Here is a 27,470-nt window from a genome sequence, read left to right as displayed (position 1 = left end):
CCTTACAGCAACGTGCGCTGCCTGAGTGATAATTACACATTGTCACTGGGCCAGCACCGGACGGACCGGCGATCCAGGGGGGGGCAAGTGCCCCCCCTTGCCCCTCCCTGCGGACGCCCATGGCAACGCGCATGCTGCTTGCGTGCCTTGTTTTCTAATGTAACCCATTCATGGGGCATCAGCACTGACGTCAGGAGGGTCAGTGTGAACTTGCCCAATGAGACAACACGTTTGTGTCATACAGAGACTTACTGCTAGGCGGGCCACTGCAGTGATCACATTTTAAACAGGTCAGCCAGCTCCCGCTGCTGCTCAGGACTTTGGTTTATTAATATGGGCGCACTGCATGCCTGCCGAGTTCACGCGTCCATCCCTGCACTGGAACGAGCTTGGCACCAGGTGAGCAATAATGTAGACTGGTCCCTGTTAAGCATGTATTAAAGAAAAAGGGGTAACCCTGTGTCCCTAAGAACCTGGGTAGTTAATGGTTAAACAAGGACTGGTTCTGTCGGGTAGAGCGCGGGTGATTTAACAATGCTATTAATGCAATCTGAGAAGTACGCCCTCTAACACACACAATTCTAGGACCTAGCATTAAATGAAAATAGGACCCGAGATCAAATGGTTGTACTATGTATTTATCTGAATTTAGTTCATTCAAAAGTTACATACATTGCGTTCACAGACTGTCAAATGGTTGTACTATGTATTTATCTGAATTTAGTTAATTCAAAAGTTACATACATTGCGTACACAGACTGTTAAAGTCAATTTAAGGTGCAGATGAGTGACAATGGTGAATAGTGATCAAGTGGTGACAAAATATATACAGTGGAGAATAATTTCCATATCTACATATATATACAAGTGTTTCTGGTGGCCAGGTACTGGTTTGTATCTAGAGATTCTTATTTCTTTTTTCTACAGAATCCTAAAAGTACTGGGCCTTTGAAAAGCGTCGACGTTTCGACCCTTCGGCGCCTCGGTGTGTGGTCGCGGCGGGTCTTTCTCAAGACAGAAGTGTGGGGTGGGATGCATGACAGTCCTGTATTCAAGGCCGAAGAGCTTTGCCTGAGTAGGTAGGGCACAATGGCCAAAAATCCGTATATCTTTATTCTGAACAACCAATCGGTTGAGGGTGCCATCAATCGGCTGCCGTCTGTATGTCTGTCTGGAATTCTGAAGAAAAAAGAAATAAGAATCTCTAGATACAAACCAGTACCTGGCCACCAGAAACACCTGTATATATATATATATATATATATATATATATATATATTGTTGTTGTTGTATAGCTTTATTTCGAAATATTTCATTTCATAAAAGCATTACAGTAAAAAATCAATATAAAAATGAGAACAGTTATACAATTTGGCCATCAGGACTGACAGATCTCAAAAGGACAATATAAAATATACAACTTAGTAAATAGCATCCATCTAAAAGCATTTATTCAACACATAATTATCAACTTTGAAGAAATAAAGAAAAGGGGACACAACAATAAGCAGCGGGGCCGATAGAGTGTGAATTGGCACCCTTACTGGAGGATCATTCTCCTCGCGGCTCTTATCCTCCAGGCCCACCCCAAGAATTTTGCCAGGCCACAAGCAAGCAATGGGTGAGGGTCTGATCTTAACAGCTGTAGGGCCTCCAAGTGTGACCGAGTGCCCAGCCTCAAGCAGAGCGGTTTCAACCATCTGCGGCGAGGAGCAGCATAGGCTGGACATTCGAACATCAGATGGGGAATGGATTCATCCCTGTTCGCACAAAAAGGGCAAGTTTCTATAGTTTGCCAAGGTGGTTTCCACTTAGCTGTCCTTGTGCCTAAAGGCAGAACCCCAACCCTGAATTTAAAATACAACGCCCTGTCTGCTGGGTTCAAGATCACATCAAGGTAGGGTTCTCTTAAAGGACGGCATTTGGTAACCAAAAACTCCACAGCAGATCTACACAGATTGGATTGGTTCGCTCTCTCATTATCCACCCACATCCAGAATATTTTCTTTAGCAACTGTTTGGGTGGTGAAGATCTATTGGCCCAAGCATCATCCAGGCCTAATTCGCAAAGAAGGCGCTTTACTCCCAGGAGCCAACCGATCTTGCACCAACCCGGGGTTGAGAGGAGTTCGCTTAGTGCATCCGCATAACTTGAAAGTTCAGGGACATTCCATATACGAGCCCACAGAAGAAGGGGACGTAACTTGGCCTGATCGGCTATGGATCGTGTTCCTGTATCAAGTAGTAGGGGTAGAGTGGGAGAGCTATGGGGGAGCCTCATTAGATCTTTGTGAAACTTGTTCTCAAGATGGAATAGAGTATCAAATTTCTGGGTACCCCATAACTCAGCCCCATACAGTGCCGCACTCACAGCTTTAGCCTTGTAGATATCAAGTACCACCCCGATAGGTTTAAGGGATGAAGCGCGATGTTCTTTTAGAAGGGCACCCGTGACCCTCCTATGTGTCAAGATGATTTTTTGATGGTGCGCCTTCCAACTCATGGAATCACAGAGTCGGATTCCTAAGTAATCAAATTCCCTAACCCTTTCTAATGGTACTAAGTCCAGAAATGGCGGGTGAACTGTCTTCCTGGGGGGATTCAACACCAGGAACTTGGTTTTACTGATGTTGATAGCCAAGCCCCTTGCGTCACAAAAGCCCTGAAACCTCGTTAACAAGGTTTGGAGGCCCATCGGGGATTTCAAAATCAGCAGGGTATCGTCTGCGAACAGGAGTGTTGGTATCTTCCTGCCCGCCAGGGAGGGAGCGTCTGCTGGTAGTTGGAGAAGGTGCTCTACCACTCCGTTTAGATATAGTGAAAACAGAGTGGGAGCTAGCACGCACCCCTGGCGGACACCCCTGTCTACAGGAATACGAGAGGTTTTTTGGCCCTGCATACCCCATCTGATTTGGGCGAAATTGCTTTCATGGAACTTGATGGTTAAGGCCAACAAATACGCGGGCATACCCATACCCTCAAGTACAGCCCACAATTGGTTACGTGGAACCAGGTCAAAGGCAGTCCGCAAATCGATAAAGGCGAGATACAGACTGCCCTTGCCTAGTTTGACCACTTTCCAATAAAGCATTAGGAAACGGAATGTCTGCTCAATCGTGCCAGTTCCGGATCTGAAACCGGCCTGAAAGTCAGACAAAACCTGCATTTCCTCAGCCCACTGCAGAATCCTCCCCAAAACTACCTTCCCTGCTACCTTCTGGGTGGAATCAAGTAGACTTATGGGTCGGTAGTTAGCAGGGTCATCCCTGCAGCCTTTTTTAAAAATGGGGACAACTTCCGCACCCCTCCAAGAATCCGGGAAACCGCCACCCTCCAGTGCCTCGTTCAGGAGTTTAGCAATATATAAGCTCCACACCTCTACATTGCTTCGAATCAGGTCACCGGGGACTCCATCTGGGCCTGCCGCCTTATTGGGGACGATAGACCTGATTGCTATTTCAGCCTCCCTAGGTGAAAAAGTGGGGACAAGGTGAGGGCTATTGTCTGGCACTATATAACTAGGACCCCTACTTGGACCCAAAGCCCCCAAAGAGTTGGAGTAGAGTTTTGAAAAATGGGCCAACCAGACTTCCCCTGTGATGTTACATGTTAGCAGAGAATCGACAGGCCTGTCCCTACCTCTAATCAGAGCCCAGAAAGCCCTTGAATCCTTTCTGGAGCCAGCCTCCATAATATATATATATGTATATATGGAAATTATTCTCCACTGTATATATTTTGTCACCACTTGATCACTATTCACCATTGTCACTCATCTGCACCTTAAATTGACTTTGACAGTCTGTGTACGCAATGTATGTAACTTTTGAATGAACTAAATTAAGATAAATACATAGTACAACCATTTGAAAGTCTGTGTACGCAATGCATGTAACTTTTGAATAAACTAAATTCAGATAAATACATAGTACAACCATTTGATCTCGGGTCCTATTTTCATTTAATGCTAGGTCCTAGAATTGTGTGTGTTAGAGGGCGTACTTCTCAGATTCCATTAATAGCATTGTTAAATCACCCGTGCTCTACCCGACAGAACCAATCCTTGTTTAACCCCTGTTAAGCATGCGCCACACTGGGGAACACAGTCCCTCGCCTCTGTACGGGTCATGGCTGGGCACATTCATTTTAGGGTAATTATGTCAATAAAAAGCAGCGTTGACCCTCTCTTCACTCCTGCGCCCCCTTCCTTTCTAAGTCAGTACCTGTCTCTTGTCCTGTTTTTCAATATAATTCTGTTCATCCGGTGTGGGAATCGGCTCTTTCATTGTATCTTTCCCTTCTTTTTTCTTCCACGCCCTTTCTACCTTACAAGTCTCTCTCGTAGCATTAGTGCACCTTGTTCCGGTTAGGCTTGTCACATTTCATAGAGCCTGCTTCTTTCTACTCTCTGTCTCTAGCCTTATATTTGGCCTTACCTTTTTGGTTTGCTCCACCTAACAACCCTGTGCTTCTTTCTTTCTGTAGCTCCACACACTAACCCTTAAATTTCCTCTCTGAGGTATTTCAAGTACTTAGAGCCTCTGCAGTGTGCAAGTAGAAAATATGTATCCTTAAAGCACAGCTCTCCAGTCCGAGGGATGTGACAATCCAATGTCCAGGGCAAGAAAGAGGGGGTGTGAGTTCAGGATACCTCCCGGCATGTGCCCTGCTGGGGCAGGTTGGGGGCCGGAAGAGCAGAAAGGCCTCCTGTGCAGCCCTGCTTGCAGTCCCTGCCCTCTGCACTTCCCAGGGCTCCCTTACACACAAAGCCTGGCTTTGAATATGCACCAACCGGCTCATGTGTGAGAGTTTTGAACAGGAAAATATGGAAAGGAGGCCGAGCCTTCCAGCAGGATGCACACTCCTGTGGAACGATACGTAACCCTCCATCTCACAGCATTCCGAGCCCCCCCCCCACAACTGTCACTGAGGACACGCCATTCTAAAGTTAAACATACCAAAAGTGTGCCAGGCTATGTTCCTTTCCTTCTGTCGCCTCCTCTTTGCCTTGTTCCTCCCTGGTGCCCGCCTCCTCATTCCCACCTGTACCCCCTCCTCGGCTGGGGCAGTGCACTATCTGGTAACCTTGTGTATGAGGATAACCCGGAGGACTTCTTTTCCCGGTGTTGTATGCGCGTCCCTGCGGCCATGGAAGTTTGACATTTACACCCTGACTGTGGAAGTGAGCCTGTGAGTGGACGGGCATGCTGCAGGTTGTGGCTGCAGAACGGATTGCGTTCTCGGGAGGTAAGAAACGGCAAACAGGACCCAAACTTTATTGCAGGAGGGGAGCGAAGGTGGAAAGGATGGTGGGGGCTGAGCCCATCCTTCAGCCCCAGGCATTACAACGAGACAGTGAGTGAGAAAGAGAGAGGTCAGTAAGTATGGGAGTTGTTGAGTACGTTCACAGATTCGTTTTTTAGGTCTCGCCTAGCGACGCAGCGCATGCGCTGCCCACCTTGGCAAGACCTATTGTCGTCAGTTTCTGTTCGGAAGTGGGAAAGGAGCAGCCCGAACAGGTGAAGTGCACATTTACGGCTCCGGCCGGCTCCGGCGCACTGCTCTCCTCCCCTCACGCTGCCTATGTTTGCTCACACTCTGTCCCCGTAATGTGAGTCCGATCCAGAGCTCCATGTGACGTGCACTGGGGTGGCGAGGGCTTTTTTATTTTTACTTTTGGTTTTCTGATAACTGCCGGGGTTAGTTCAGTTTTTCTTTTCCGATTATCAGTGCAAGAACAGAATGAAAAGAACAAACCACGACAACATACATGCATACGGAGGTGTAAACACTACACATTTTTGTACATGATGCATTTTACCCCAGTCAAGCTGTTAAGTAGTACTAGAAATAATAGCTGTTTGTTTCCCAAGTCGACCGGCTTGAACGCTGTGCTGGCTGTAAAGATTTGGAAATGCGACCTTCAAGTTGCACTCAGATTTCCACAGTAGGAAGTTTAATCGGCTAAGCTACACTGTTATCGGGTGGTTAAGTGTGCCAGCGAGTATGTTAACACAGTGGTGAGGGGGTCAGCTGTAGAAGTCTGTTATGCAGCAGCCCACAGCTTCCAGTACTACTAAAATAGCTCAGGTGCTCAATGTGCCTGCTGCAGAGCACCACGTATCATTTCCAGGTCACAGATTTGAACCCTAGAACTTTGGCCTGTAGGTTCATTCATTTCATGTCACGTTCCAGATGGGAAGTACAGGTAATTGGTTCCAGTCCTGGTCAGATAGCTCAGAGGGTTATACAGCTTCAACAAAGACCTGGGATTATTGTGCATGGAAACGTTTAAATGCATACAGCGCTAACCCACGCTTTCATACTTTTCAGGGTAAGAAGCCGAGCGATCTTGAATTAGGTAGTAAACAATGCTACAGTAATTAATGCTTACTTTTAAACACAAAAAAGAAGTTGTATCCTCTGTGCATGGGCAATATTAGTATAATTAATAACCCAGCGCTACCATGTATTTATTATGTTAGGGTGTTAACTGACAGCCTTCAGGTCAGCGCTTGCACAGAGGACTCAAGGGCATTGGTTTATTGGTTATTTAATATAAGCTAACATATCTAGACTGGGTACAGGCAGTTCCTATTGCACACCACCTACCGCCGAGTGCAAGCGAGTGCTTCACCCACCACTAATAAACAAGCATTAAAAATGCAATAGGTCTCGCCTTTCATTAAGTTGAAGCCATTTGCTTTGCTATACAAACCCATTAGCAAAGCAAATGGCTTTAACTTAATCAAAGGTGTGAACTATTACATTTTCAATGCTTGTTTATTTGATTTTGTCACATCTTTCCAAAGGAGGGGACCAACAAATATGTCACAAACAGTACCTATTATTTCAGCTACTCTCAGCCCTTGCACTATCCACCAACGTGAGTTTTCTCACTTACCTTCAACATGCCCATAATATGACTTTTTTCAAACTTGTACTCTTGGGTTCTCTTCACCCTGCCTGTTTGCCTAATGTCACGCTCAGCGCTGTACTTCTCTACTTTGCACACAGCTTGCTGCCCTAATGAAACTATGCTGTGCCCTGTGTACCAGGGCCCATATGTCCTAAAAAGCAGCAGGATTCTGCCATCCCCGCAGCACTAAAAGTAACTTCTCGCTGCCCCGCCGCACAATGGTTTTGTGACTACATTATTAACAACCCAACTTTCTTCGGTTAGGCGTGGCTTTATCAATGTTGATTCCTGCCTTCACAATTCGAAGTCAACAAGACTGGCATGGATAGTTGCAGGCAATATTCTGTTGCTGGCTTTGCAATTGGTTAAGCAAGAGTGTACACAAATAAAGCGTGGTCTATGTACCATGACCTTCATATGGCCTCTTGCCACTTTAATCTGATGCTCGCTAGATCCAGGTTCTGTATTAGTATTATATTAATGCACTTGCCTGTTCATAGTAACAAGACATGCATTTCAGAACTCTTTCATCTCTGGTTTCTCATTACAAAGATGTGTTGCTGGTGATCCATTAACAGCCATGAATATAAACAAACCCATACAATACATTGGTTTCTTCTGGTCTTGTGGCTTCTTTTGGCTCAGTTGATGAAAAGTGATGAATCCAAGGGAAGCAGGACTGCATACAGTGCAGTTTAGCTGGGGTGATCTGGCACTGCTAAATGTCAGTTCCCAAGAGAAGAATGTACTGTGCAGCAAAGAAGACACTGACACCATGTTCACTTGGGTCTTGGCGTTTTCAGAGGCCAAGGATAGAATGAGAGTTGAGAGAGCACAATTGCCTACAGGGGACCATTCACTAGAGAGCAAGCAGTTGGAATTTCACTACTCACAATGCCACTCTGCTATACGCCACTCTACATTACTCCACTCAAAGCCACTTTATGCCACACCACTTTATCCAGTCTAATCTACGCCACTCTGCTCTATGCCACTCCATTCCACTCTACACCACTCAACTTCATGCTGCTCTGTTCCAATTTCCTCTAAGCTACTCTCCTCTATGCCACACAACTAACTTTTAGCAATGCCAAGCAGCAGACAACTCGCTATACAACACGGCTAAAAGACATTGGAAATACCAATAGCAATTGCATAGGTGCAAATCGATTGGCTTTGCCAACGCTTTTCTTTATTATCGCGTATGAAAGCACTTCCAAATATGTGAGTTCAAACTACCAGTTGTAAAAAAAAAATAACTTTAAATAAGTGATTCACAGTACAGTGCTATAACCTGCCTAATAGTGTCAAAGCTTCCACGTTAAACAACAGTAGATGTTGTAGCACCCAGGATAATGTGCTGCATGGCTAAATACTTATAAGGTCCCAAAGGAGAGACCGATTGGTTATGCCAATGCTTGGTCTTTTTTTCTGCCAAGCTTTTCTCAATGGTCCCAAAAAAAGGCAGTAACTTAGTAAGTCTGTTCTTAACATGGAAGGCTGTCTGAGGTACTTACATTGCCGATACCAAGTACATGGGTGCAAGGTTTCCACCAGCAGGTGTTCCTAATGTGGCAGTTTGTGGCAGAGTGCCTTGCCTGCCAAACTTTCAGTGAGGCCCTAAAAGCTTTCTCATCAGGGGCACTTTCAGATACATATTCTTGGAGAGTTTACCTTCTAAATTGGCAGCTGCGGGTTCAAAAATGAGGGTGGTGACCTCACACCCTTATTGATAGGCGCTGTAAAAATTGGTATTGTGTGAGATCCTAAATCCTTCTTACTTAAAAGTGCCAATGTCCTTTCACAATGTTAAAAGTATCCTGTAATACCAGTCTTACCTGCAACAAGGACAGGACTCCATCCTAAGAGAATTCAGCTCCATTTTCCCAAAAAGAAGACAGAAACATACCAGATACAAATTTGCCAAGCACGTCCTGCAAGCCAGTGAAGACCAGTCACCAAGAAAAAACAACCACACTTTATACATTGTTTGAACATTGCCTTCGAAGGCATACATGGAAGACGGAGACCATTTAAAAATTACACCAATAACCAAAGTCAAAAACCGAAAGAAAAAACATGTTTCAGAAAGGGGGGTAGAAGGAAAAATCAATCAGTGTATTATGGCAGAGAGAAAATAAACTGGGCAGGGATGATTAGTGATGTATGTCCAGTGGGTGGGACCATTGCAATAGTGAATAAACACTCTCACTCGCTCTCGGAGAAGCTGTCCAGAGGCAGTTGGGTAGTTGGGAAAGGCAGAAAGTGTATTTTAAGCGTGTATACATGCCTAATTTAAGGTAAATATGTGAATTTCCAATAAGGTGAAAGTAACTGAACCATGATTATAGTTACTTTATATAAAGACACCACAACAGGAGTGTCAACGTAGTCCAAGTATCATATATTTAAAAGAAAAGAATTACCTGCCTTTAATTTGAGTGGCTGGGAAAGCTCACAGTTTCATGGTTTTTATTAAAATATTTGTCAATTTTCAGCAGTAGGCAAATTAGAAAATCGCAAGGCCAAAAGACAATTTACATATTTTATAATTCGAGGAAACAAGGTATTCGCAAAAGTACAATTTATTTGATCATACAGTTAAAATAAGAACCATACAGTGTACAATAGGTTTGTTAATTCGGAGGATCAATATTATTTTTTTCATTCTTGAAGAGATCCAGCTTTCTTTCATCTTGGCACAGTTTTACAATCCAGAAACCTTCCTAAACTGAATTAAGTGAATGTAGCATATCATTTTATTTTCTAAGACAATTTTGGACCACGTACCCATGCTTCTGCTTGAATGGGCTTGATGTTGGTAAGAAGCACCTCTTCATAGTTCCCATAGTCACTGAACTTCACAACTGCAGTTGACCCAGAAGAGTGAAGTCCATCAATTACAGCCTTATAAAACTTAGAAAAAAACAAAAGTAAGAAAGTCACTTAAATGTAAAACTACTCCATTGAGTTCTATTGACTTTGAAAATGTAATTGTACATTATATGACAATCATTCTTTGAAAATGAATGCAATCATTCTCTTTCAAATCATGCTAGCAGTGGCTCAGGTGCAATCCTAATTATCCTACGCAGAACCTCCTGGAATCTATTGAACAGAGAAGACAGGCTTAACGTAGGACAATGTGCAAAGTATGTATGCAATCCCAAAAGAGTAAAATGATAAAACACCAAACAATAAAAATCTCAAATCTTATTAGAAAAATAACGTCAAATCTAATCAAAATTGTGAAGTGGTGGCCCAATGCAATAACTGGAAACATCTCAACTGTTAAGTAGTGTGAGAAGTTGGCCTGATCTATAATGTTCACTATTCTAGTGAGCACTTTGTATCAGTCCAAATAACCCTTATTGATGATTGGTTGTAAGTCAACCTGATAGACCAGCTATCCTAGTAGCATGGATACGAGCAGTCTAAGGCTAAACTCTAGAGGGCGTGTTAAGCCAGCTGTTTTACCATCACATATACCCCTTGAACACCAAGTGAAAGGACACCACACAAGTTGTTATGAAAAATAAAGTATATTTATTTATAACAAGACTACCCTGGCTCTTTATGAGACAGGGAGCTAAGCACACAACAATACTCTTAAAGAAATACTTAAAGTCGCACAATTTACACAAATGCCCGAGGGGCACGAAAAACCATATACTACAAAAGTGGAATGCGAATTACTAGCAGGTAAGTAACTATTCTCATAGGCTTTAGGATCGCTAGGACTATTCTACTGAACCTTCAGATTACAAGCAGGAGGCCTAGGGACGTCGTGTGCAGAGTGGGAACTCTCACGCGTAAGGCGGGAAAAAGTCTATGGAGGCTAGTAAAAGCAAAGTTAGTGTTTTCGGGCGAACCCGACTAGGTAGAGCTGAAACGACAAGGGATCTGGACACTTAGATAGTTAAGCGATGCTGGAGCACCGAAATGCTCAGGTTACCTAGCCCAGGGGCTGCGGCTGCATAGGTCTGAAAAGACGTCGGGGATCCTCGTTGCAGTCTATGGAGCCTGAAAGAAGAAGTTGCTGGCAGGCGACCAGTGAAGATGTTCGATGTGATCCAAGCCTGGATCGATGAAGGAGACCTGTAAGCAGAGGGGACCAAGTTCTGAATCACTAGCCAGTGATTAGATGGGCACCAGGATGGCACCGGACGAAGTCACCTCGACCAGGTGAGTGGGCGACGCTGGGCTCTGCAGTCTCTCGGACCAGGAGGCGTTGTCGGCGACCAGGATGGAGGGGCGAGCTGTCCCACGGTGGTATCTGCTGTCGACGTCGCTGGACCCAGGATTGGGGCAACAACTCTTGGCAAATGCAAGCCCACGTGGTGGACTCAAAATGGCGTCTGGAGTGGACCAGGAGGGTCCGGGGTGCTCCTCTGTTGGAGGGGAGCAAGGGCCAGTCTGGAGCAACCAGACCAGCGGTGTTGTCGTCGTGGTTCGTCGTCAGAAGGGCCACTAGACAACGGGCAAGTGACCTGGACAACGCGGTGAGCAGCAAAGAGCAGAAGGGCCCCACGCAGATCTCGTGGATGCAAGGGGGCTGGACTTCGGTGCTGGAGCTGCTCAGGGTCGGGGCTTCTCAAACCCCAAAGCACTTAGGCAAGGGTCACTCGGTGGTCGTGCTGGGCAAGCGTCGTGCAGTCTTGAAGATGGCCGGTCCCCCGAGGTCTCGTCACACCCACGAATCTCAGCTGGGCTGATGATGCAGGTAGAGGTCAGAGGTGCCAGGGAAGCCGGTTCTCGTCGAGCTGGGCAGTCTTGATCCGGAGGAGAGACTTACAGCAAACCGCGATGCTTGGATGGTGCCTGCTGCTGCAGGGTGACTACTCCTTAGTCACAAGGGAGAAATCTTGGGAAGAAGTCTTGAGTTCCTTTCGTGGAAAGTAGTTTCAGGATTCAAAGATGATCTAATTTGGAAGGGGGCCTGCTCCTACCTTTATCCTGAGAAAAGGGGCTGGCACGCGACTAAGTCCTGCCCTATGGGTGGGACTAGGAGGGGGGTGGTTACACCCCTCTCCTTTGTCCGGTCTCTCCCCAGCTCAGGGGCTGGTGTGCCCCAGGAACTGGTTTGAGCCGGCATATGCACAGTTAGCACCGGGGTGCCACTTGCAGTCACCTTCCTCTATAGCCCTGCCTACCTGGGATACACAAAACCCTGTCTGGGATGGTGCTGGCACCGCCCCTGACAGGAAACCCTTTGTCCAAGCACTCCTCGCTGGAAGGACTCCCAGCAGCAGGAGGTCAGACTTGTGTCTCGGTGGCAGCATCCATTTTGTGGAGCTGAGGCTATGTTCAACTTTAACCGGGGTTACAGGCTACCAACATGTCTTCTCCCTCTAGAGGGGTGGAATGCTACCCCCGTCGCCAGAACTGGCGAGGGGGTAGTATTCCAAAGCGTATGACACCTTACACGACATGTTTAGATAATGTCAGACCAAAGTTACCATAACCGCGAGGATTATAAGGCACTTAAGAGTATATGGTCTGACGCTATCATGGAAACGGCTAAGGGATAGATCGCGAAAGCCGCAGACAGGCTCAGCTCATGCCAGAACACCATCTCACACGATTCCAAGCACTCTGCCTTCAGGATTGTTAAGGCCTGCCATAGGAGTGACTGATAGGAGATCTGTGTGCCCATTTTCGGTTTAGATATAGGTATACTATATCTAAAGCAAAGGGTGATTACACCACCTTGCCCCCAGCTGTCAAGCAGCCAGTTGTGTCTGTTTAGTTAGTCAGCCCAGGGGTGGCATAATACATGCTGCAGCCCCTGGGAGACTTCTGGGTGCACCTCTGCCCTGGGTACAGGGACTTGGAGAGGGCCCAGTGCCAATTCAGTACCTGGGTACAATTTGGAATAGAGAGAACAGCTAGGCTGTGGGTCTGATTAGCAGGCCCACAGCCAGGGAAAGTCGTAAACCAGTGAAGCAAAAAGCAAAAATCTGGGTGATCATAGGATTGCAGACCCTACTCTCCTACAAGTACTATTTATTAAACACCTCAGCTATCCTACTACCGAGCAACTGTCAATACTGCTTACATTCTAATTCTTATAACCTTCGATGAGAAGTCCCAGTATGGAACTTAATGCAATTAAGAGCAGCACCACAGAGAGACACCACATTTCAACCTCCTTTAACATAAAATGAAAACAACAGAAACGAAGGCAGAATTAAACTTCTAAGAAAACAATATTTAAAACATGAACAGAAGTTGAAATGTTACTCACTGACATATTCATCAAGATATACTGGTCTTTTACGCACTCTTGTGCTTCTTCTATTTGAAATAACATCCCTAGTTTGAGAATCTGAGATATTAATAGTTGCATCATGAGTTCATTTATGATTATCATCAAGCAACTGCTTCCTGCAAAAACCAGAGCTAAGCAGCACCACACAACATTTATTCTGGATCCTGCCATCACAGTTTTGACAGCATTTCTTTTTTAATATATATATTTTTTAATTGATTTTAACTTCAAAGAATCACAAATCATTTATTTATTTAGGAAATTTATAAAGCGCATGGTTACGCGCACCGGCGTGTCTCCATTAGTATGCATCTCTTTAAAAAATGTTACATCATGTAGCTGTGGGGAAACATTGTACAATCAATTAATCCAACAATCCGGATAGACGGCTAGAGCGCCTTGACATTGCCATTTCGACAGTTGGGGATATACATATGTCTCCTAAGTCCCCATTCCACCCACCACATTTTTTATCCCATTTCTTAGGGCACCCTCTAGATTTATACACTTCCTTTTCGGCAATGTAAATGTAAATGTATGAAACTTATATAGCGCAGGACTTACCCTGGGGCATCTCCGCGCTTGCTTAGGGAACCCGTCCTGGTATTCCCCTGTGAGAAACCCCGGCAGGGTATCCACAAGGTGAAAGCCAGGCATCCCGCCACGAGGGGCCGATGTGGAGATTAAGCAAGCTATTGCCCAGAGTCGCAGAGTGTGACCCCGTGAGTCGAGTAGGCACCGGAGCGAGAATTGTCGAGACCGTGGAATTTATGAGCCCGAGACCCGCCGAGGCGGGGAATCGAACCCTGGTCCACGGTCGATCTCAGATTCTGGGTCTGCCGCCTCTAACCACTGAGCCACACTTCTCCAATGCTGCATTTATCCATTTCAGCCGCCCACGTCCTAGTCGACGGTCATTCCGCTGCCCCCCATTTCATTGCTATCGCTCTCTTAACTAGCGTGTACCCCAGCGTGGCTAATTGCTGTTCCACTTCTGTGAGATCAGTAGCTTCCCAAATATTAAGAAGCCTCAGCAATGGTGTGAGTGTTATCTGTTTCCCAGTGTCATCTTACAAATGTGTCGTCGCCCCTTCCCATATATGGCGCAGGAGTGGACAGTCCCATATAGTGTGATAAAAGGTTGCCTCTTGATGACAGCCGGGCGGACATAGAGCACTCTGTCTGGTTCCCATTTTTGTTACGGTCACCCCCGTGAGATACGTTCTGTGAAGGATTTTTAATTGGATCAGTCAAAAGCGAAGAGTGATAGCTGCTTCCCTTGGAGACATCAGTGCTGCCTGCCAGTCCTCGTCCTCAATTTGCCCTAGATCTGCTTGCCACCTGTCTCACAGGGTCTGAACGGGATCGTTCAAATTGTTAGAGTTTGCGATACGTCCGTGATATGGCTTAATCTGGAATGGGTTCAGAGAGCAGCCGGTCCTCTAAAGGGGATGATTCCGGTAGGGTATCCAGGACTGGAAGTGCTGTTGTGAGTGCGAGGCGGATCTGTAGATAACGAAATATCTCCCCCTGAGCTAAGTCATATTTTTGTTGTAGTTCACTAAATGTAAGGAGTTTGCCCTTCTTCACTAAATGGGCTATGGTGGATATTCCAATTGTGTCATATTTACCAAAGCCTGGTTGATAACACAGGAGCCAGAGTTTTTGAGTAGACCATAAGGGCGTGGCCTGGGTCAACAACGCGGTCCAAACCAGACGTTTAGTTACCTGATGCCAAATGACGACCGTCTGCGCAGTAAGGCCCACGTACCTCCCTTTTCGGACTTTTGTATATAGAGCTCCTAAGCACCCCTCTCTTCCCATCTGGTACTTGTCCAGCATATATGCAGGGTCTATCGGAGAACAGTACAGCCAATGATTTATAGCCACTAATTGTGAGGGCCCCGTAATAAAGTCTTATACCCGGGAGAGCAATTTCCCCATCATACCACCCTCTAGTCAATTTGTGCAAAGGTATACAAGGTGCTCCCCCGTCCCATAACAGCAAGCAGACCTCAGTTTCAATATTTTTAAAGTACGAGTCAGGAACCTTATATGAAAATTTTAGAAGGATATACAATAAACACAGGAGTGCCAGCATTTGAAACAGGGCAGCTCTGCCTAGCAGAAAAGTGGCAAAGATCTCCAGTATTTAAAATCATTATGCAGCCTGTCTAGGGGGACGGCTAGATTTTTGTCATAAAAGAGTTGGGGATCCGGTGTAACATAGATCCCTAAATATCGGAATCCATCAGGGGCTATTTCAATCTCACATCTCTGAGGAAGCCTGGGGACCAGAACCCGGAGGACAAACAGCACCGATTTGGTCCAGTTGATGGCATATCCTGAGTATTTTCTGAAATTTATGAAAGTATTCAACAGTCTATGTATTGAAATATACGCAGACGCTAGATATATCAGGATATCATCCGCATATAGCGAAATCCTATCTTCGTGCCCTACCACCCATTTCAGACCTCTGATTAAGATGTCTCTTATCACCCAGGATGCCATTGGTTCAAGAATTAGGGGAGATAAAGGGCATCCCTGTTGGGTGCCTCTACCTAACGGGAATACTCTGGACATGCGGTTATTGACCTTTACCTGACCCTGCAAATCCGTGTAAAGAAGCCTAATCCACCCTAGAAACTTCAGGCCAAACCCCAGGCGTCCCAGCACCTCGAAAAGATAGGGCTATTCCATAGAGTCAAAGGCCAAGGAAGCATCCAAAGAGAGCAATTCTGCATCTTCCTCTATATAGGTTTGGCGCCCAAACACATTGTGAATGCGGCAAATGTTTAGAGCTGTATTCCTCCCTGGCATGAACCTGGATTGGTCCGCATAGACCAACGAAGGGATTATTGACAAAAAGCGAGAAGCCAGGAGTTTGCCAGCACCTTTGCCTCGACATTAATTAGCGAAATCGGATGATAGGATCCGCAACTGTCAGCGGGCTTACCTGGCTTTCGAATGACAACAATAGAAGCTAGACGTTGGTTGACCGGTAGAACCCCTTTCTCAAGACTTTCATAATACATGTCTTTAAGGTGGGGCGCGACCCGTTGGGCCATGGACTTAAGAAATTCAATTGGGACACCATTGGGCCCCATTGCCTTCCCTGACTGGATGCTATTTAAGACTTTGCAGATTTTGTCATCAGTCAGATCTTCCTCCATGACGTTCGTATCTTACTCTGGGTAGGTAGGCGTATGTCCGCCCACAGCTGTCGGGAGTCCTCGGCCATATATTTAGTTGAGGGGGTACAGACATTTTCTAGATGATCAGCAAATGCTTCCGCGATGTCTTGCGGATCTGAGATCTGTTCCATCCTGTCGACGGTCAGTCGGGGTACTCAGCGTTCCCCTTGTTCCCCTTTCTCTAGCCAGGCTAACATTTTCCCTGCCCTGTCTCCCATCTCATAGACCCTATGTTGCGATTGGAGTAATCTAGCCCGCGTCTTCTCCCCCGCCAGGGCTTTGTATTCTAGCTGTTTAACAGTTAATTGATGTGCCATATCCTCACTGAGTGAGGAGGCTTTTAGTTCCTCCAATCGCAGGAGTTCACTCTCCAGCTGGGAAAGTTGCTGATTCTGTTGCCTAACATATGCAATTTTAAGTGCCACGCCTCGCCTCTTTTATGTCTGGAATTTTAAGCAACCAGGGATTGAGGACAATTGTGTTACGATGCCTTGCATTGAGATAGGTAAGCTCAATCCACACTGGAGAATGATCCGAAGTACCTCTTGGCAGACCACGTGGGTGTCTAAAATGTCCAATATCTGCTAAATGTGTTAGGAAGTAGTCGATGCAGAACATGCTCTTGTGTGCGTTAGAGTAGTAGGTATAGTGAGTCAGGTCTGGCTGTAGGGCACGCCACATGTCTGCCAGGCCCATGGCTCGGGCGAACCTCTCCATCTGCGTATTGGGCGGCATCGGGGATGCCTGTCTCTAAGGTTGTCCATAGTCATGTTAAAGTCCCCTCCCGGATTTAGATTGCCTATGAGGAGATCTACCGAATTTTCCTTAAGTCAGCAAGCGCCTCCCTGCCCAATGTGGGGGGAAGATATACCAAGACCACAGTAAGCGGCCTCCCTTCCCAACTGGCCTCCAGAACTGCAAACCTTCCCTGAGGATCCGCTCATGTGTGGGTGGGAGAGAGTGCAAGGCTTTTTCAAACAAGAATACCAGTACCCCTCGAGCCCGAGGTAAACCCCGCATGGACCAGCAACTTGTACCCCCGCAGTGTAAGGGACTTGCACTTATTACCCACTAGGTGGGTTTCTTGCATCAATATAAGATCGGGTGCATGTCTCTTAAGCTATTGCAACATAACCCCACGCTTTATTTTGTCCCCCATACCGTTTACATTCCACTTCAGAGTGGACAATGACGTTTCTATCTGAGTAAATCATAAATCGTACGTTCTTATATAGCGCCTTTTCACCGTAAGGTCTCAAGGCGCTTGCTTTGGGAACCCGTCCTGCCCTTTCCCTGCGAGATTACCCCTACTGGGCATCCCCAAGGTGAAGACCAGGCATCCCATCGCGGTGGGGCCGTAGTGGAGATTAAGCAAGCTATTGCCCAGAGTTGCAGAGTGTGAACCCACGATTCGAGTAGGCACCAAGGCGAGAATTATCGAGTCCGTGGACATTTTGAGCTCAAGACCCTGCCGCGTCGGGGATTGAACCCTGGTCCCGGGTCTGCCCTCTGCATCAGGGACTGCCTCCTCTAACCGCTGAGCCACAACGTCTCCCGGCCACAGTTCACGTGTAAAGAATATGCGAAAACCTGTGGGCACATTGTGAGGGGCGCCCACCACACTCGACATTTTCACAACCAAGTGGATAGACATGAAAGGGCAGTCAAGTACAATCCGGCTAGAGAACCACATGAATGCATACCTTGCAACTGAAATGAAAACAGAGATAATTAAGTCTGACTTTCGGCGCTTTGCGATTAAAAAAGAAACATAAAACATTAATACTCGACCCCCCTCCCCAGCTTCCCCCCTCCCGGCCCACCTGGCAGTGGCTTTCAAACTACCCACGATCAGCCTTTTTAGTGCTGCTCGACATGTCGGCCGCATTCGATACGGTCAGCCATGCAATCTTGATCAGGAGATTGGCGGAGGTTGGAGTCTCTGGCCTGGCCCTGAAGTGGCTGGTGTCGTACCTCGATCACAGGCACCAGATGGTGGCCCTGCCACCCTTTAAATCTGACATCAGGAGGGTTGAAAAGGGCGTACCACAGGGGTCGGCCATCAGCCCCATCTTATTCAATCTCTACCTCCGCCCCCTGATCTTGCTGATAAAATCTTTTGGCATAGCAGTCATCAACTATGCAGACGACACCCAACTTATCTTCTCGTTTGAAGGTAAGGAGGCGGTGTCACAGGAGGTCTTCCATCGTTGCATGAGCACCACGGCAGAATGGCTAGGCAACAACTCCCTGCAATTCAACAGCCCGAAAACCGAGGTGCTGCATTGCTCGATGGACCGTACCCCTAGGCCTCTCCCATTGGATTTTTGGCCTCCTGATTTCCAAGGGACTGGTCTGCCTGTTGAATCGGTTCGGAATCTGGGTGTGATGTTCAGTTCCAGTTTGCAACTAGATGCATCAGTGAACAAAACGGTAGCCACTTGCATGGCACTGCTCTGCTCGCTGCGAAAGATCTTACCCCTGCTCCCTGTACAGGCTAGACCAGAGGTAGTGCGGAGCATAATCTTAAGTCGACTTGACTACTGCAACGCACTGTTCCTGGGGGCACCTGCCACCTTGCTGGGGAAATTACAGCGAGTGCAGAATGTCTGCCGCCAAATTGGCACTGTCGCGTCGACGGCTGGATTCCTCTGCTAAGGCACTCAGGGACCTTCATTGGTTGCCAATTTCTTAGCAAATCGATTTTAAAGCTCTGTGCCTGGTATTTAGGGCTCTTCATGGACAAGGTCCGTCCCCTCTGCAGGACCTTTTCTCTTGGTATACTCCGGGTAGACCACTTCGGTCAGCCTCAGCCTATTTGGCAGTGGTACCCAAGATTTTGCGGTCCCGGATGGGAGGTCGGTCCTTCAGGTTCACCGCAGCGAGACTGTGGAATTCTCTTCCGTTGGGCCTGAGGGGTCTGGAAGACCTCCCTTCTTTTAAGAAAGCCTTGAAAACTTACCTGTTCCCTAGGATGCTGTAATTGGTTCGGATGCTGGTAACATCTTGTATGTGTCAAAATAGTCTAAGCGCCAGGATGCCCGTCGGGTGACAATAAATGCGCTATATAAGAACGCCTATACATACATACATACATACACTCCCCAACAAGGCAGAGTGCCTGTCGCCCCACACCCTATTGAAGAAGTGCTTGGTTGCAGCCATACCCCCGCCGTGTTTTAAGGATGGGAGCACATTACAATGAATAACGGGGATTGATCCTGGCTCCTTTACCTGCCGTGATACTAAATCTTCTGACAGTAAATTCTGCACACCTTTACTTATATAGCTACAGCACAATCATTTGCTACGGTTCGGAAATTGAAGACCTGTGCTATAATCGGCCTTGGAGGGGCCCCGGGCTTAGGCCTGCGCCCGGGGACACGGTGCGTGCGTTCAATGTAAAAATAGTTTTAGAGTCGCTTTGGTTGCAGCTGTTTCAGAATGAGATCTTCAACTAACAGGTCTGTCGCAGGACCTTCTGTCCGCTCCGGGACTCCCAGGATATGTATGTTGTTTCTTCGGGCCCTACCTTCGTATTCATCGAGTAGCCCCTCCATTTTAAGCTGCTGCTCTTGCAATTGGCTCACTTGTGTTTTAAGCAGGGCAGTGTCTTTATTTAACACACTGGTGACATCCTCTACCGCCTTTACTCTGGAGTCCATTTTCCTAAGGGCAGCTCTAATGAGAGATACCTCAGTATTCACTGTGTCGATGCGAGTCTCCAGGGAGGTCTGTACTCCTTTAATGGCCTCCATAATGTCCTGCAGCGTCAATTCTTGCTGCAGTGTTGGGCATTGTTGGCGTCCGCGCTCTCCTGAGAAGCGACATCATTATTCTCACTCATATTAGGCCAGGCACATCGGGCAAGTTTGTTTTGCACAGGTGTGTCTTGGACCTCTTCCCGCTGGCCATTGTGTGGGTGCAACGTGCGTTATATGGCCAATTTATCAAAGGGCGGTCCCAGTACCCACTGCCGCCTGTCCAGTGGAAAGAATTCCCTGCCGGCCTGTCGGGTTTCCTGGTCCACCAACCTTGCTGCTTTCGGGGGGAGGGTAAAAGGCCGAACATGGAGCCAAGCAGGTATAGTCCCCCTGCTATCAGAGGTCTTTAGAACACTTGTATGGTGGCAGTTCCCCACCTTTTGCCCCCCTGAGCTTTCAAGAGTCCAGATTGAGCGCGAGGTAGGAACAGGCCAAGGTTGTGCCCCCGGTGCACCAAGCAGTTTACTCAGCAACTGTCAATTCAAGTGGGAAGTAAAAAGTCCCTTATGTCCTCTATGCACACCACCTTCCAGAGTCCCGGATCCAAATTGGAGCGGGCACCACAGGCCCTTGTTGCAAGTTCACACCTCTTGCCTGCACCCGAGGATTGATTGTGCTCGTGCCTAGGTCCCCAGGGACCCCCAATAACTTAAAAGTTGTGCTAGAGACTTTTCCCGGTGTACAGCTGTCTTATTAACTGGTGCACTTCAGATCTCCGAAGCATCCCCATGGGGCTCAGAAGGGCTTGCTTTGCTTCGAAAAGCCTCGTACATCTTGTCTTTCAGGCCCGTAGCCCCAACACGCCGTGAACTGGGGCTCCCGGCCACCTTTGGCTGCTACCAGCTCTTCAGGGGTCTGACGGAGAGCAAGGGCTTGTGTGCAGACTCACCACTGTGGTCATGTCAATTCCGCGGTTATTTCAGGCCTCCGGTCTCTGTGTATCTCAAGGCCTGTGAAGCCGGGGCCTCAGTTGCAATCAGGGCCGGTCCACATCGCTCGCGCCCGGCGGCTGAGTCCCGCCTTTTCTGGGCTCGCGTGGGGTGATTTTGATGCTGCACTTTGGTGCGCTTACCGGTCGGCTGCTCATCTGCCTTGGATGCCGCCGTTTGTGGCCCGCCCCCGCAGCGCTCCAAAATTGATAGCATCACTCTTCAACCACATCATGAAGCCGCGGATCGAGGACGCGCCGCCATATTGGGCCACGGAGCTCCGGCAGCGTCGGAGGTCTACCGATGGTTATGTTGGCATTCAACCTGATTTTTCGCCACACAATATTCCCCAGGGCTTTGGGGCCGGGACCACACCCCACCTCGGAGTAGGGCACAGGATTCTGGCCGGATTCGTTCAGGATAGGCGGTTGTGGGCTTCAGAGAAGAGTTAGATTGCTGCCATTACCGTCGGTTGCTAGCCATGACCCCCTTGACAGCTTTTTTAAACGTCTTTATCATTCTTTTTTCCATTTGTAAACTTAGACCACCGAGCACATCTAACCGGAGCCTTAATCTCGATCACATCTCCCACTGAAACCTATACATCACTATTTTTTTTTTCAATTAGTCATAATACATTTTTCTCTAGAGTTGAAAATTGAACTAAACTCTCTCTCGTCTCAAACCATTGAACTTCACACCTTTTCCCCAACTCCTCCACCCTGGACACAGAACAGTATTGGGTACTTGTACTTTAAAAAGCTCAAAGTGGCTTTTTCCACTAGTGAAATGATCAGTCATATGGTAGGCAGTGATTCTTTGTTGCAATTTCTTTTTCCAATCTAGAGTATTAACTCTTGCTAGCTGGATACATTCCTTCAACGTTATATTAATTCTTTCAACAGATCTCTTTGGAACAGAACTGGGGACAACTGTGACAATCACACTATGGAAACTTTCCCTCTTAAACAGTTCCACCAGAAATTGTATAACTCCAGAAGAAGAAATGGCTTGCATACAAGAAACCTCCATCGATCTTGAATACAAATCAATCAACACAATCCGATATGCTGTTTGATGTTCACCTGTTAATGTTCCAACTATATCTATGGCAACTCTTCCCATTGGTGATTGGAAAGTTCTCTACAATCATGGGCAACTGTTGTGGAGAGAAAGTCTTATCACTGTTACTAAATTCTAAACATTCCCTGACAGACCTCTCTACTTCAGTGTCCATATCAGGCTACCAAAAATTGTCTACTTCCTGGGCATGGCTCTTTCAAACTAAAAAGTGTCACTATCAAATCCTTCTTGGAAGCAACATTTGGCTTGTATGTATTGTGGCCCAAATTATTATTTTTCTCACACCAAACATACACTTGCCTTCCTTTAGGGTCAAACCTGCTTCCATAAGTCTACTTAAGACTAAACGCACACAGTTACCATGTTCCTCCAAGGTATTAATATACATAAAAAATCATCTTGATAAGACCGTACACCTTTTATCCTTTTTAAATCCATGACTATGACCCACTGAAATACAGAGGTAGCAGACAAGTCCAAATGGCATTCTCTTAACCTGTATGCCCCCATGGGTGTAATAAAGGCAGTGAATTCCTGAGAGTATGAACCCAACTCCACCTCTTGGAAGAGGAACGGGAAATATAAATGTTTAAAGTTTTAAATGAAAACAGCGGCAAAAAGCACATAGGCCCCAATGACAGTCTATGATTGCATTAGATTGGGGTGTAGGTGTGATTTCAGGCCCACTGCGATGGAGCATGGGTCAGCTACACCAACCAGGCCTGAAACAGTCAATTATTTCACCTTCTGACTAATTCTTTTGAGTCCTAACCTGTCCCGACTTTTTAGAGCAGCTCTTCTGGGTCCCTTCTAAGACTTCCAGGACCCCAGGGAGAGCACTTAGAGGCCATGATTTACCAACAAGCTCCGATCCAAGTCCAGTTGATACTGTTTAACTGGCCACTTCAGGTAAGAGGACTCTTGCAGCTTGTTGTGTGCCTGTAGCCATGCAGGAAGTCTGCCAGCTGATCCTTGGAGTCCACATCTTTGTTCTTGGTACAGGAAGGAGCAGATCAAGTCCTTCAGGGCTCTCTGAGGTCACAGATAGCTAATCGCATCCTCTTAAGATCCTTTGCAGGCCCCGAAAAGGGTTTGGAGGTGGAGGGTGGCTTGGGGTGCCAAATTTATGGTTATCACTATCTAGTGGGTGGGGGGTGACTCCAGGGCCCTCCCTAACCAATGGAGTAAACTTTCTCAGTGACAACCATATCCACTTTTGCAGCAGTTCCTATTTGCCCTAATGCAAAAAATCCCACAAGGTACCTTACTCCTAACATTTAATATGGAGCATATCTGCAGCACTGTGGTCACTTAAAACTGATCCTAGGGGAGCTCCTCTCCTGCTGGGTGTGATGTCAGCTTGGCTGGAGGGAGATGGGGGGGTGGGTGGGGGGTGGGGTAGCCTCTTTTATAACAAAGTTTTTGAATCCACCCTATATGGTCTTACAGCAAAGGGAAGGAAAACACCTCCAAAAACCCAGGCCATTGCTCCTGCTCTACGAGCAGTTTTCACACCTCATTAAGGCCAAGCAATGGCTGGGCAACAGCTGGAGAGCTAATATAAATTATCATCCAAGAGTGTCAGGGAGGGAAAAGGTAACTTTGTAACAGTTACTTGTCCTAAAAAATATAACTTCACCAATGAATTGGGTTTTTAATAAATATGAAAAATGGGCTTTGAATGACTTATGGAGCTGTTTTCTGTGAAGAGTTACATGTTAAAATATATGGAGGAACATGCTTATATAAAGTTTGCATGTGTTTCACTTTTAAATATCAGGACCCTACCTTGTGGGTGGCAAGGTGTACTTAGGGGTGACTTATTGATATTTAAAAGCAGGGTTTCCCACCTATCAATTTTGAAAGGTATGTATAGAAGGTTTTAGGCTGCTGCAGTTTGGCAACACAGGATAGGCCTGAAGTCATGTTTTATTTGTCACTGAAGTAGATGGCACAATCAGTGCTGCGGCCCACACATGCCATTGAACTTTCCATGTCACGTGTGTATTTCTGCACCATATACTATCAGAAAAGTTAATTATGCCAATTAGGATTAAGCCAATTTTGACATGGTTAAAGGAGGAGCACAGGTACTTTACTCCTGGCTGGCAAGGGTAAAGTGGTTAGAGTTCTAAGGGTATAAATTGGGGAGAACCACACTAAACAGACGTAGCACACCCATCCCAGACAACAGTTAGGCATATATATTTTTCTAACCTCTACATCTTCCAAGTAGGTTATTTCTTAGTACTGAGTTTTGGTCACTAAATAGGTTCAGATAGAGTAGGAATTCTCATGTAGGTAGAACCTCTGGCATGGCTCAACCAAGTCTGTTTCATAATGGTGGCCTATTATTAGATTTCTTCTATATTTCTAAAAGGATTAAGTCCCATTTGGTGACCAGCTTGACATCCCTATTCCTTTGTTAGTTTGCAATTGACAGGTTTTATGCTTTGAGCCCTTATGTACCTCTAGTACAGAATCTGATCACTTTGGAAGAGGGGTGGCGCAACGGCCAGGGCGACCGACGCCGAAACACGGGGGCTCACTGTTCGATCACCGGTGGCAGGTCAACCCAGCACCATGTGACTCTGGGCAATAGCTTGCTTAATCTTCCCGATGGCCTCCAGCGCCTTGACGCCTTTAGGTAATTGTTCAAGCTTTAAAAAGACTGGATTTGGATATTGACAATAAGGGAGATATCCAGAAAATGATTTTTTTTATCTGTAAGGCCAGGTACACAAATTGATAGGCCTAGGAGACTCAACGCAGGTTTGTGTGTATTGGTTAGTCCTCTAACCCTTATTCTAGTCACCCGTCTTGCCAATATTCACAGTGTCACACAGTCCCAAATCATTTGAAAAAAAGCCAGGCGTTTCCTGTCCCACATCTCTAGCATCTGTCACTCACGCCAGGAGTAGTTACTTGAAAAGTAGCAGCTTAAATCGGATGTTCCTAGCCACAATTGTTAATAGTTTAAAGAGTTCACCCATTCTGTTTTTGTGAATTCTCTACATGTCTTCCATACATTTAGCTTCAACAGCTTTTAGGTAAGCATCGAACATTCCTGGTAGTGCTCAATTTAATAGTGATGCTGTTTTTCTCCCCTCTTCCTAAGTCAGTGTATAATATAGTACTTCATTGAGGAGCAACATCCATGTTTAATTAGACAGAAACACAAACCTGCATTATCCAGTCCTAATTTTCGTGACTTTTAGATGCATTGATGGAATCCAAGCAGCTGCCAAGGCCCAGCCTGTGTTGTGAGAAAGATAATATTGTGTGTCACGCATTGTTAACCGTTTCATAGAAGTTAATCTCCATCAGGTGCACTAGCACCTTCTGTCAAAGCTGAGACAGTGTTGATGTCATTGTTCATGCATGTACTTGTTAAGTAGGCTTCCCAGGAACATAATCTGCTGACACTGCGTTGTTGAACCTTCATTCTGGAGTAACTCTCTATTTGTCCAGGAAGGTTTATGCAACCTGGAGCCAACCGCTAGATGTTGCCATCTATTTTTCCTGTTTTCATTCTCAATTGCTTTGAAGCCTTCCAATAAGTGTTTCAGAATGGTAAAAACCAAAGACATAAAAATGGGAATGTGAGGTGCCCTTTATGGTAAATCACACCCTTTATGGTGACTTGTGGTCTGTAGGCAAGAATTAATAGAGCTGGAAGCTTGAAACAGAGCAGTGTTTATAGAATAAATATTTTTCCCTGTTAACTGTTAGGAAAACAGCCTACCTTCCCTTAAGATAAGATCGATGTGACTCTTGTATCGCTGATATCACTTAACTGTTGAATATTTACCATAGTCATCTTTCCCTTTCAGCATCACCAACCTGAGTTTAGCCACACCAGCTCAACTTTGGTCTGACCTTCACATCAGCCTGTATGGCTAAGCTGAAAAAACAATGCTTAAAATATTGAATTTTCCCGCATCTCTCTGGTCCTTCAGTGTTAGAGATGTCAGAATCTCTGAATCCCTGGAAGCCACCTGCAAAACTTTTTCATTGAATGGTGCCACAGTGCCGGAAAGCCAAATGGTCGCACTCTTGGCGGCTGTGGAGGTACTCCACCAGAATCTGCAGTTACGTACCACCTTTAGGCAGCTGAAATATTCTCAACGGCCCCTCACTGACCCCAGACATCTGCTTGAAGGCAACCTTTTGTATAAACAGGGTGCTGGAAACATGGCTGCCTAGATACAAAAATCCCAGCTGTGGGCACATTTACGCTGTGGGTGAAGATGGTGCCCCCCTTCTTGACTGATAGGCTGGTGCTGGCAGGCATCTGGATGCGAAGTCTGATGAAGGGGGCCCAGACCTAAATTAGAGGTGAGGAGAAGTGGAGGCGAGTGTGGTGGCTGGGTAACACTCTGGGATCCTTGGGCTCATGTGGCTGTAAGGTCTGCCAGGCCAGGGTGCTCTGGAGCTACAGCGTACTGTGAGAGAGACCAGACTCAGGATTATTTGAGGGGCAGATGCTGGGGCCCAGTGTGGCCGGGGGCCCAGCCCCATTAATGACATTGTACCTTTGCAGCCTGGCCTATCTGGAGGCCTCTTTGACAATTAGGTCTTCTTGTGCCCCCCCCCGTTCCATGATGCAGTTGTGTGGGGAGGAGGTGGGGCAGCAGCTAGGACACGTTTTGCAGGCTTTAGTACCTGGAAACACACTCCCTGCTTGTATTTTGCAGGCCTCCTGCCCCAAGCCAGCAAACCCATTGGACAGACGCTGGCAGAGTGTGGTCGCTAGGGAGTACTACATTAGCCCTCAATTGTGGACCATTTGACTGGGGGGGTCCAGTCCTATACTGCTGTGCCTTTGCAGGTGACAGCTGGCCTATGAGTGACCGCTGGGAGGAGCCCCCTCACCAACTGTGATACAACCACTGTTGGTGCTTTGGGACCGGTTCCTCGGTCACAGGATTAGTGACCTCTGTAAAGGAACTACGCATATTGCACTCAACAAGGGTAAGGAGGGCAACAAACAGACCAAACTACAATTTGGGCCTAGGCGTGGCTCAAGAATGGCCTGTGGTGATGCCTGTACTGGCGACCCATCTGTCTCCATCAAAGAATAAGATGTGCACGATGCGGACATGAAGTCCTTGCTGAGAGATATACAAGAGAGTATTGCTTTGATTGACACGAAGATTGGTACCCTCAACTCTGAAGCTGACTCTACTACAAACAAGTTGCAAATGCACAACAGCAGGCTGGACACTACAGAAAAAAGGGTCGCAGACACATTAGACATCCCTACTAATAAGGGCAAAACACTACTAAATATGGAAAGGTTCTAAA

The 27,470-nt window shown here is 46.6% G+C and overlaps 1 protein-coding gene across 2 annotated transcripts in view; it reads right to left on the bottom strand.

Annotated features, from left to right (window-relative positions):
• Positions 1 to 27,470, bottom strand: part of TDRD3 (tudor domain containing 3) — an 860,519-nt gene that overhangs the window by 138,335 nt on the left and 694,714 nt on the right. For both annotated transcript variants that reach the window (XM_078657412.1, XM_078657411.1), the window contains exon 12: positions 9,710 to 9,835. In XM_078657412.1, the coding sequence (XP_078513538.1) occupies positions 9,710 to 9,835 (126 nt within the window). The remainder of the gene's footprint in view (positions 1 to 9,709; positions 9,836 to 27,470) is intronic.

Source organism: Lissotriton helveticus, chromosome 8 (genome assembly GCF_964261635.1).
Source record: "Lissotriton helveticus chromosome 8, aLisHel1.1, whole genome shotgun sequence".
NCBI lineage: Eukaryota > Metazoa > Chordata > Amphibia > Caudata > Salamandridae > Lissotriton > Lissotriton helveticus.
This window is presented reverse-complemented; position numbering and strand designations above follow the sequence as displayed.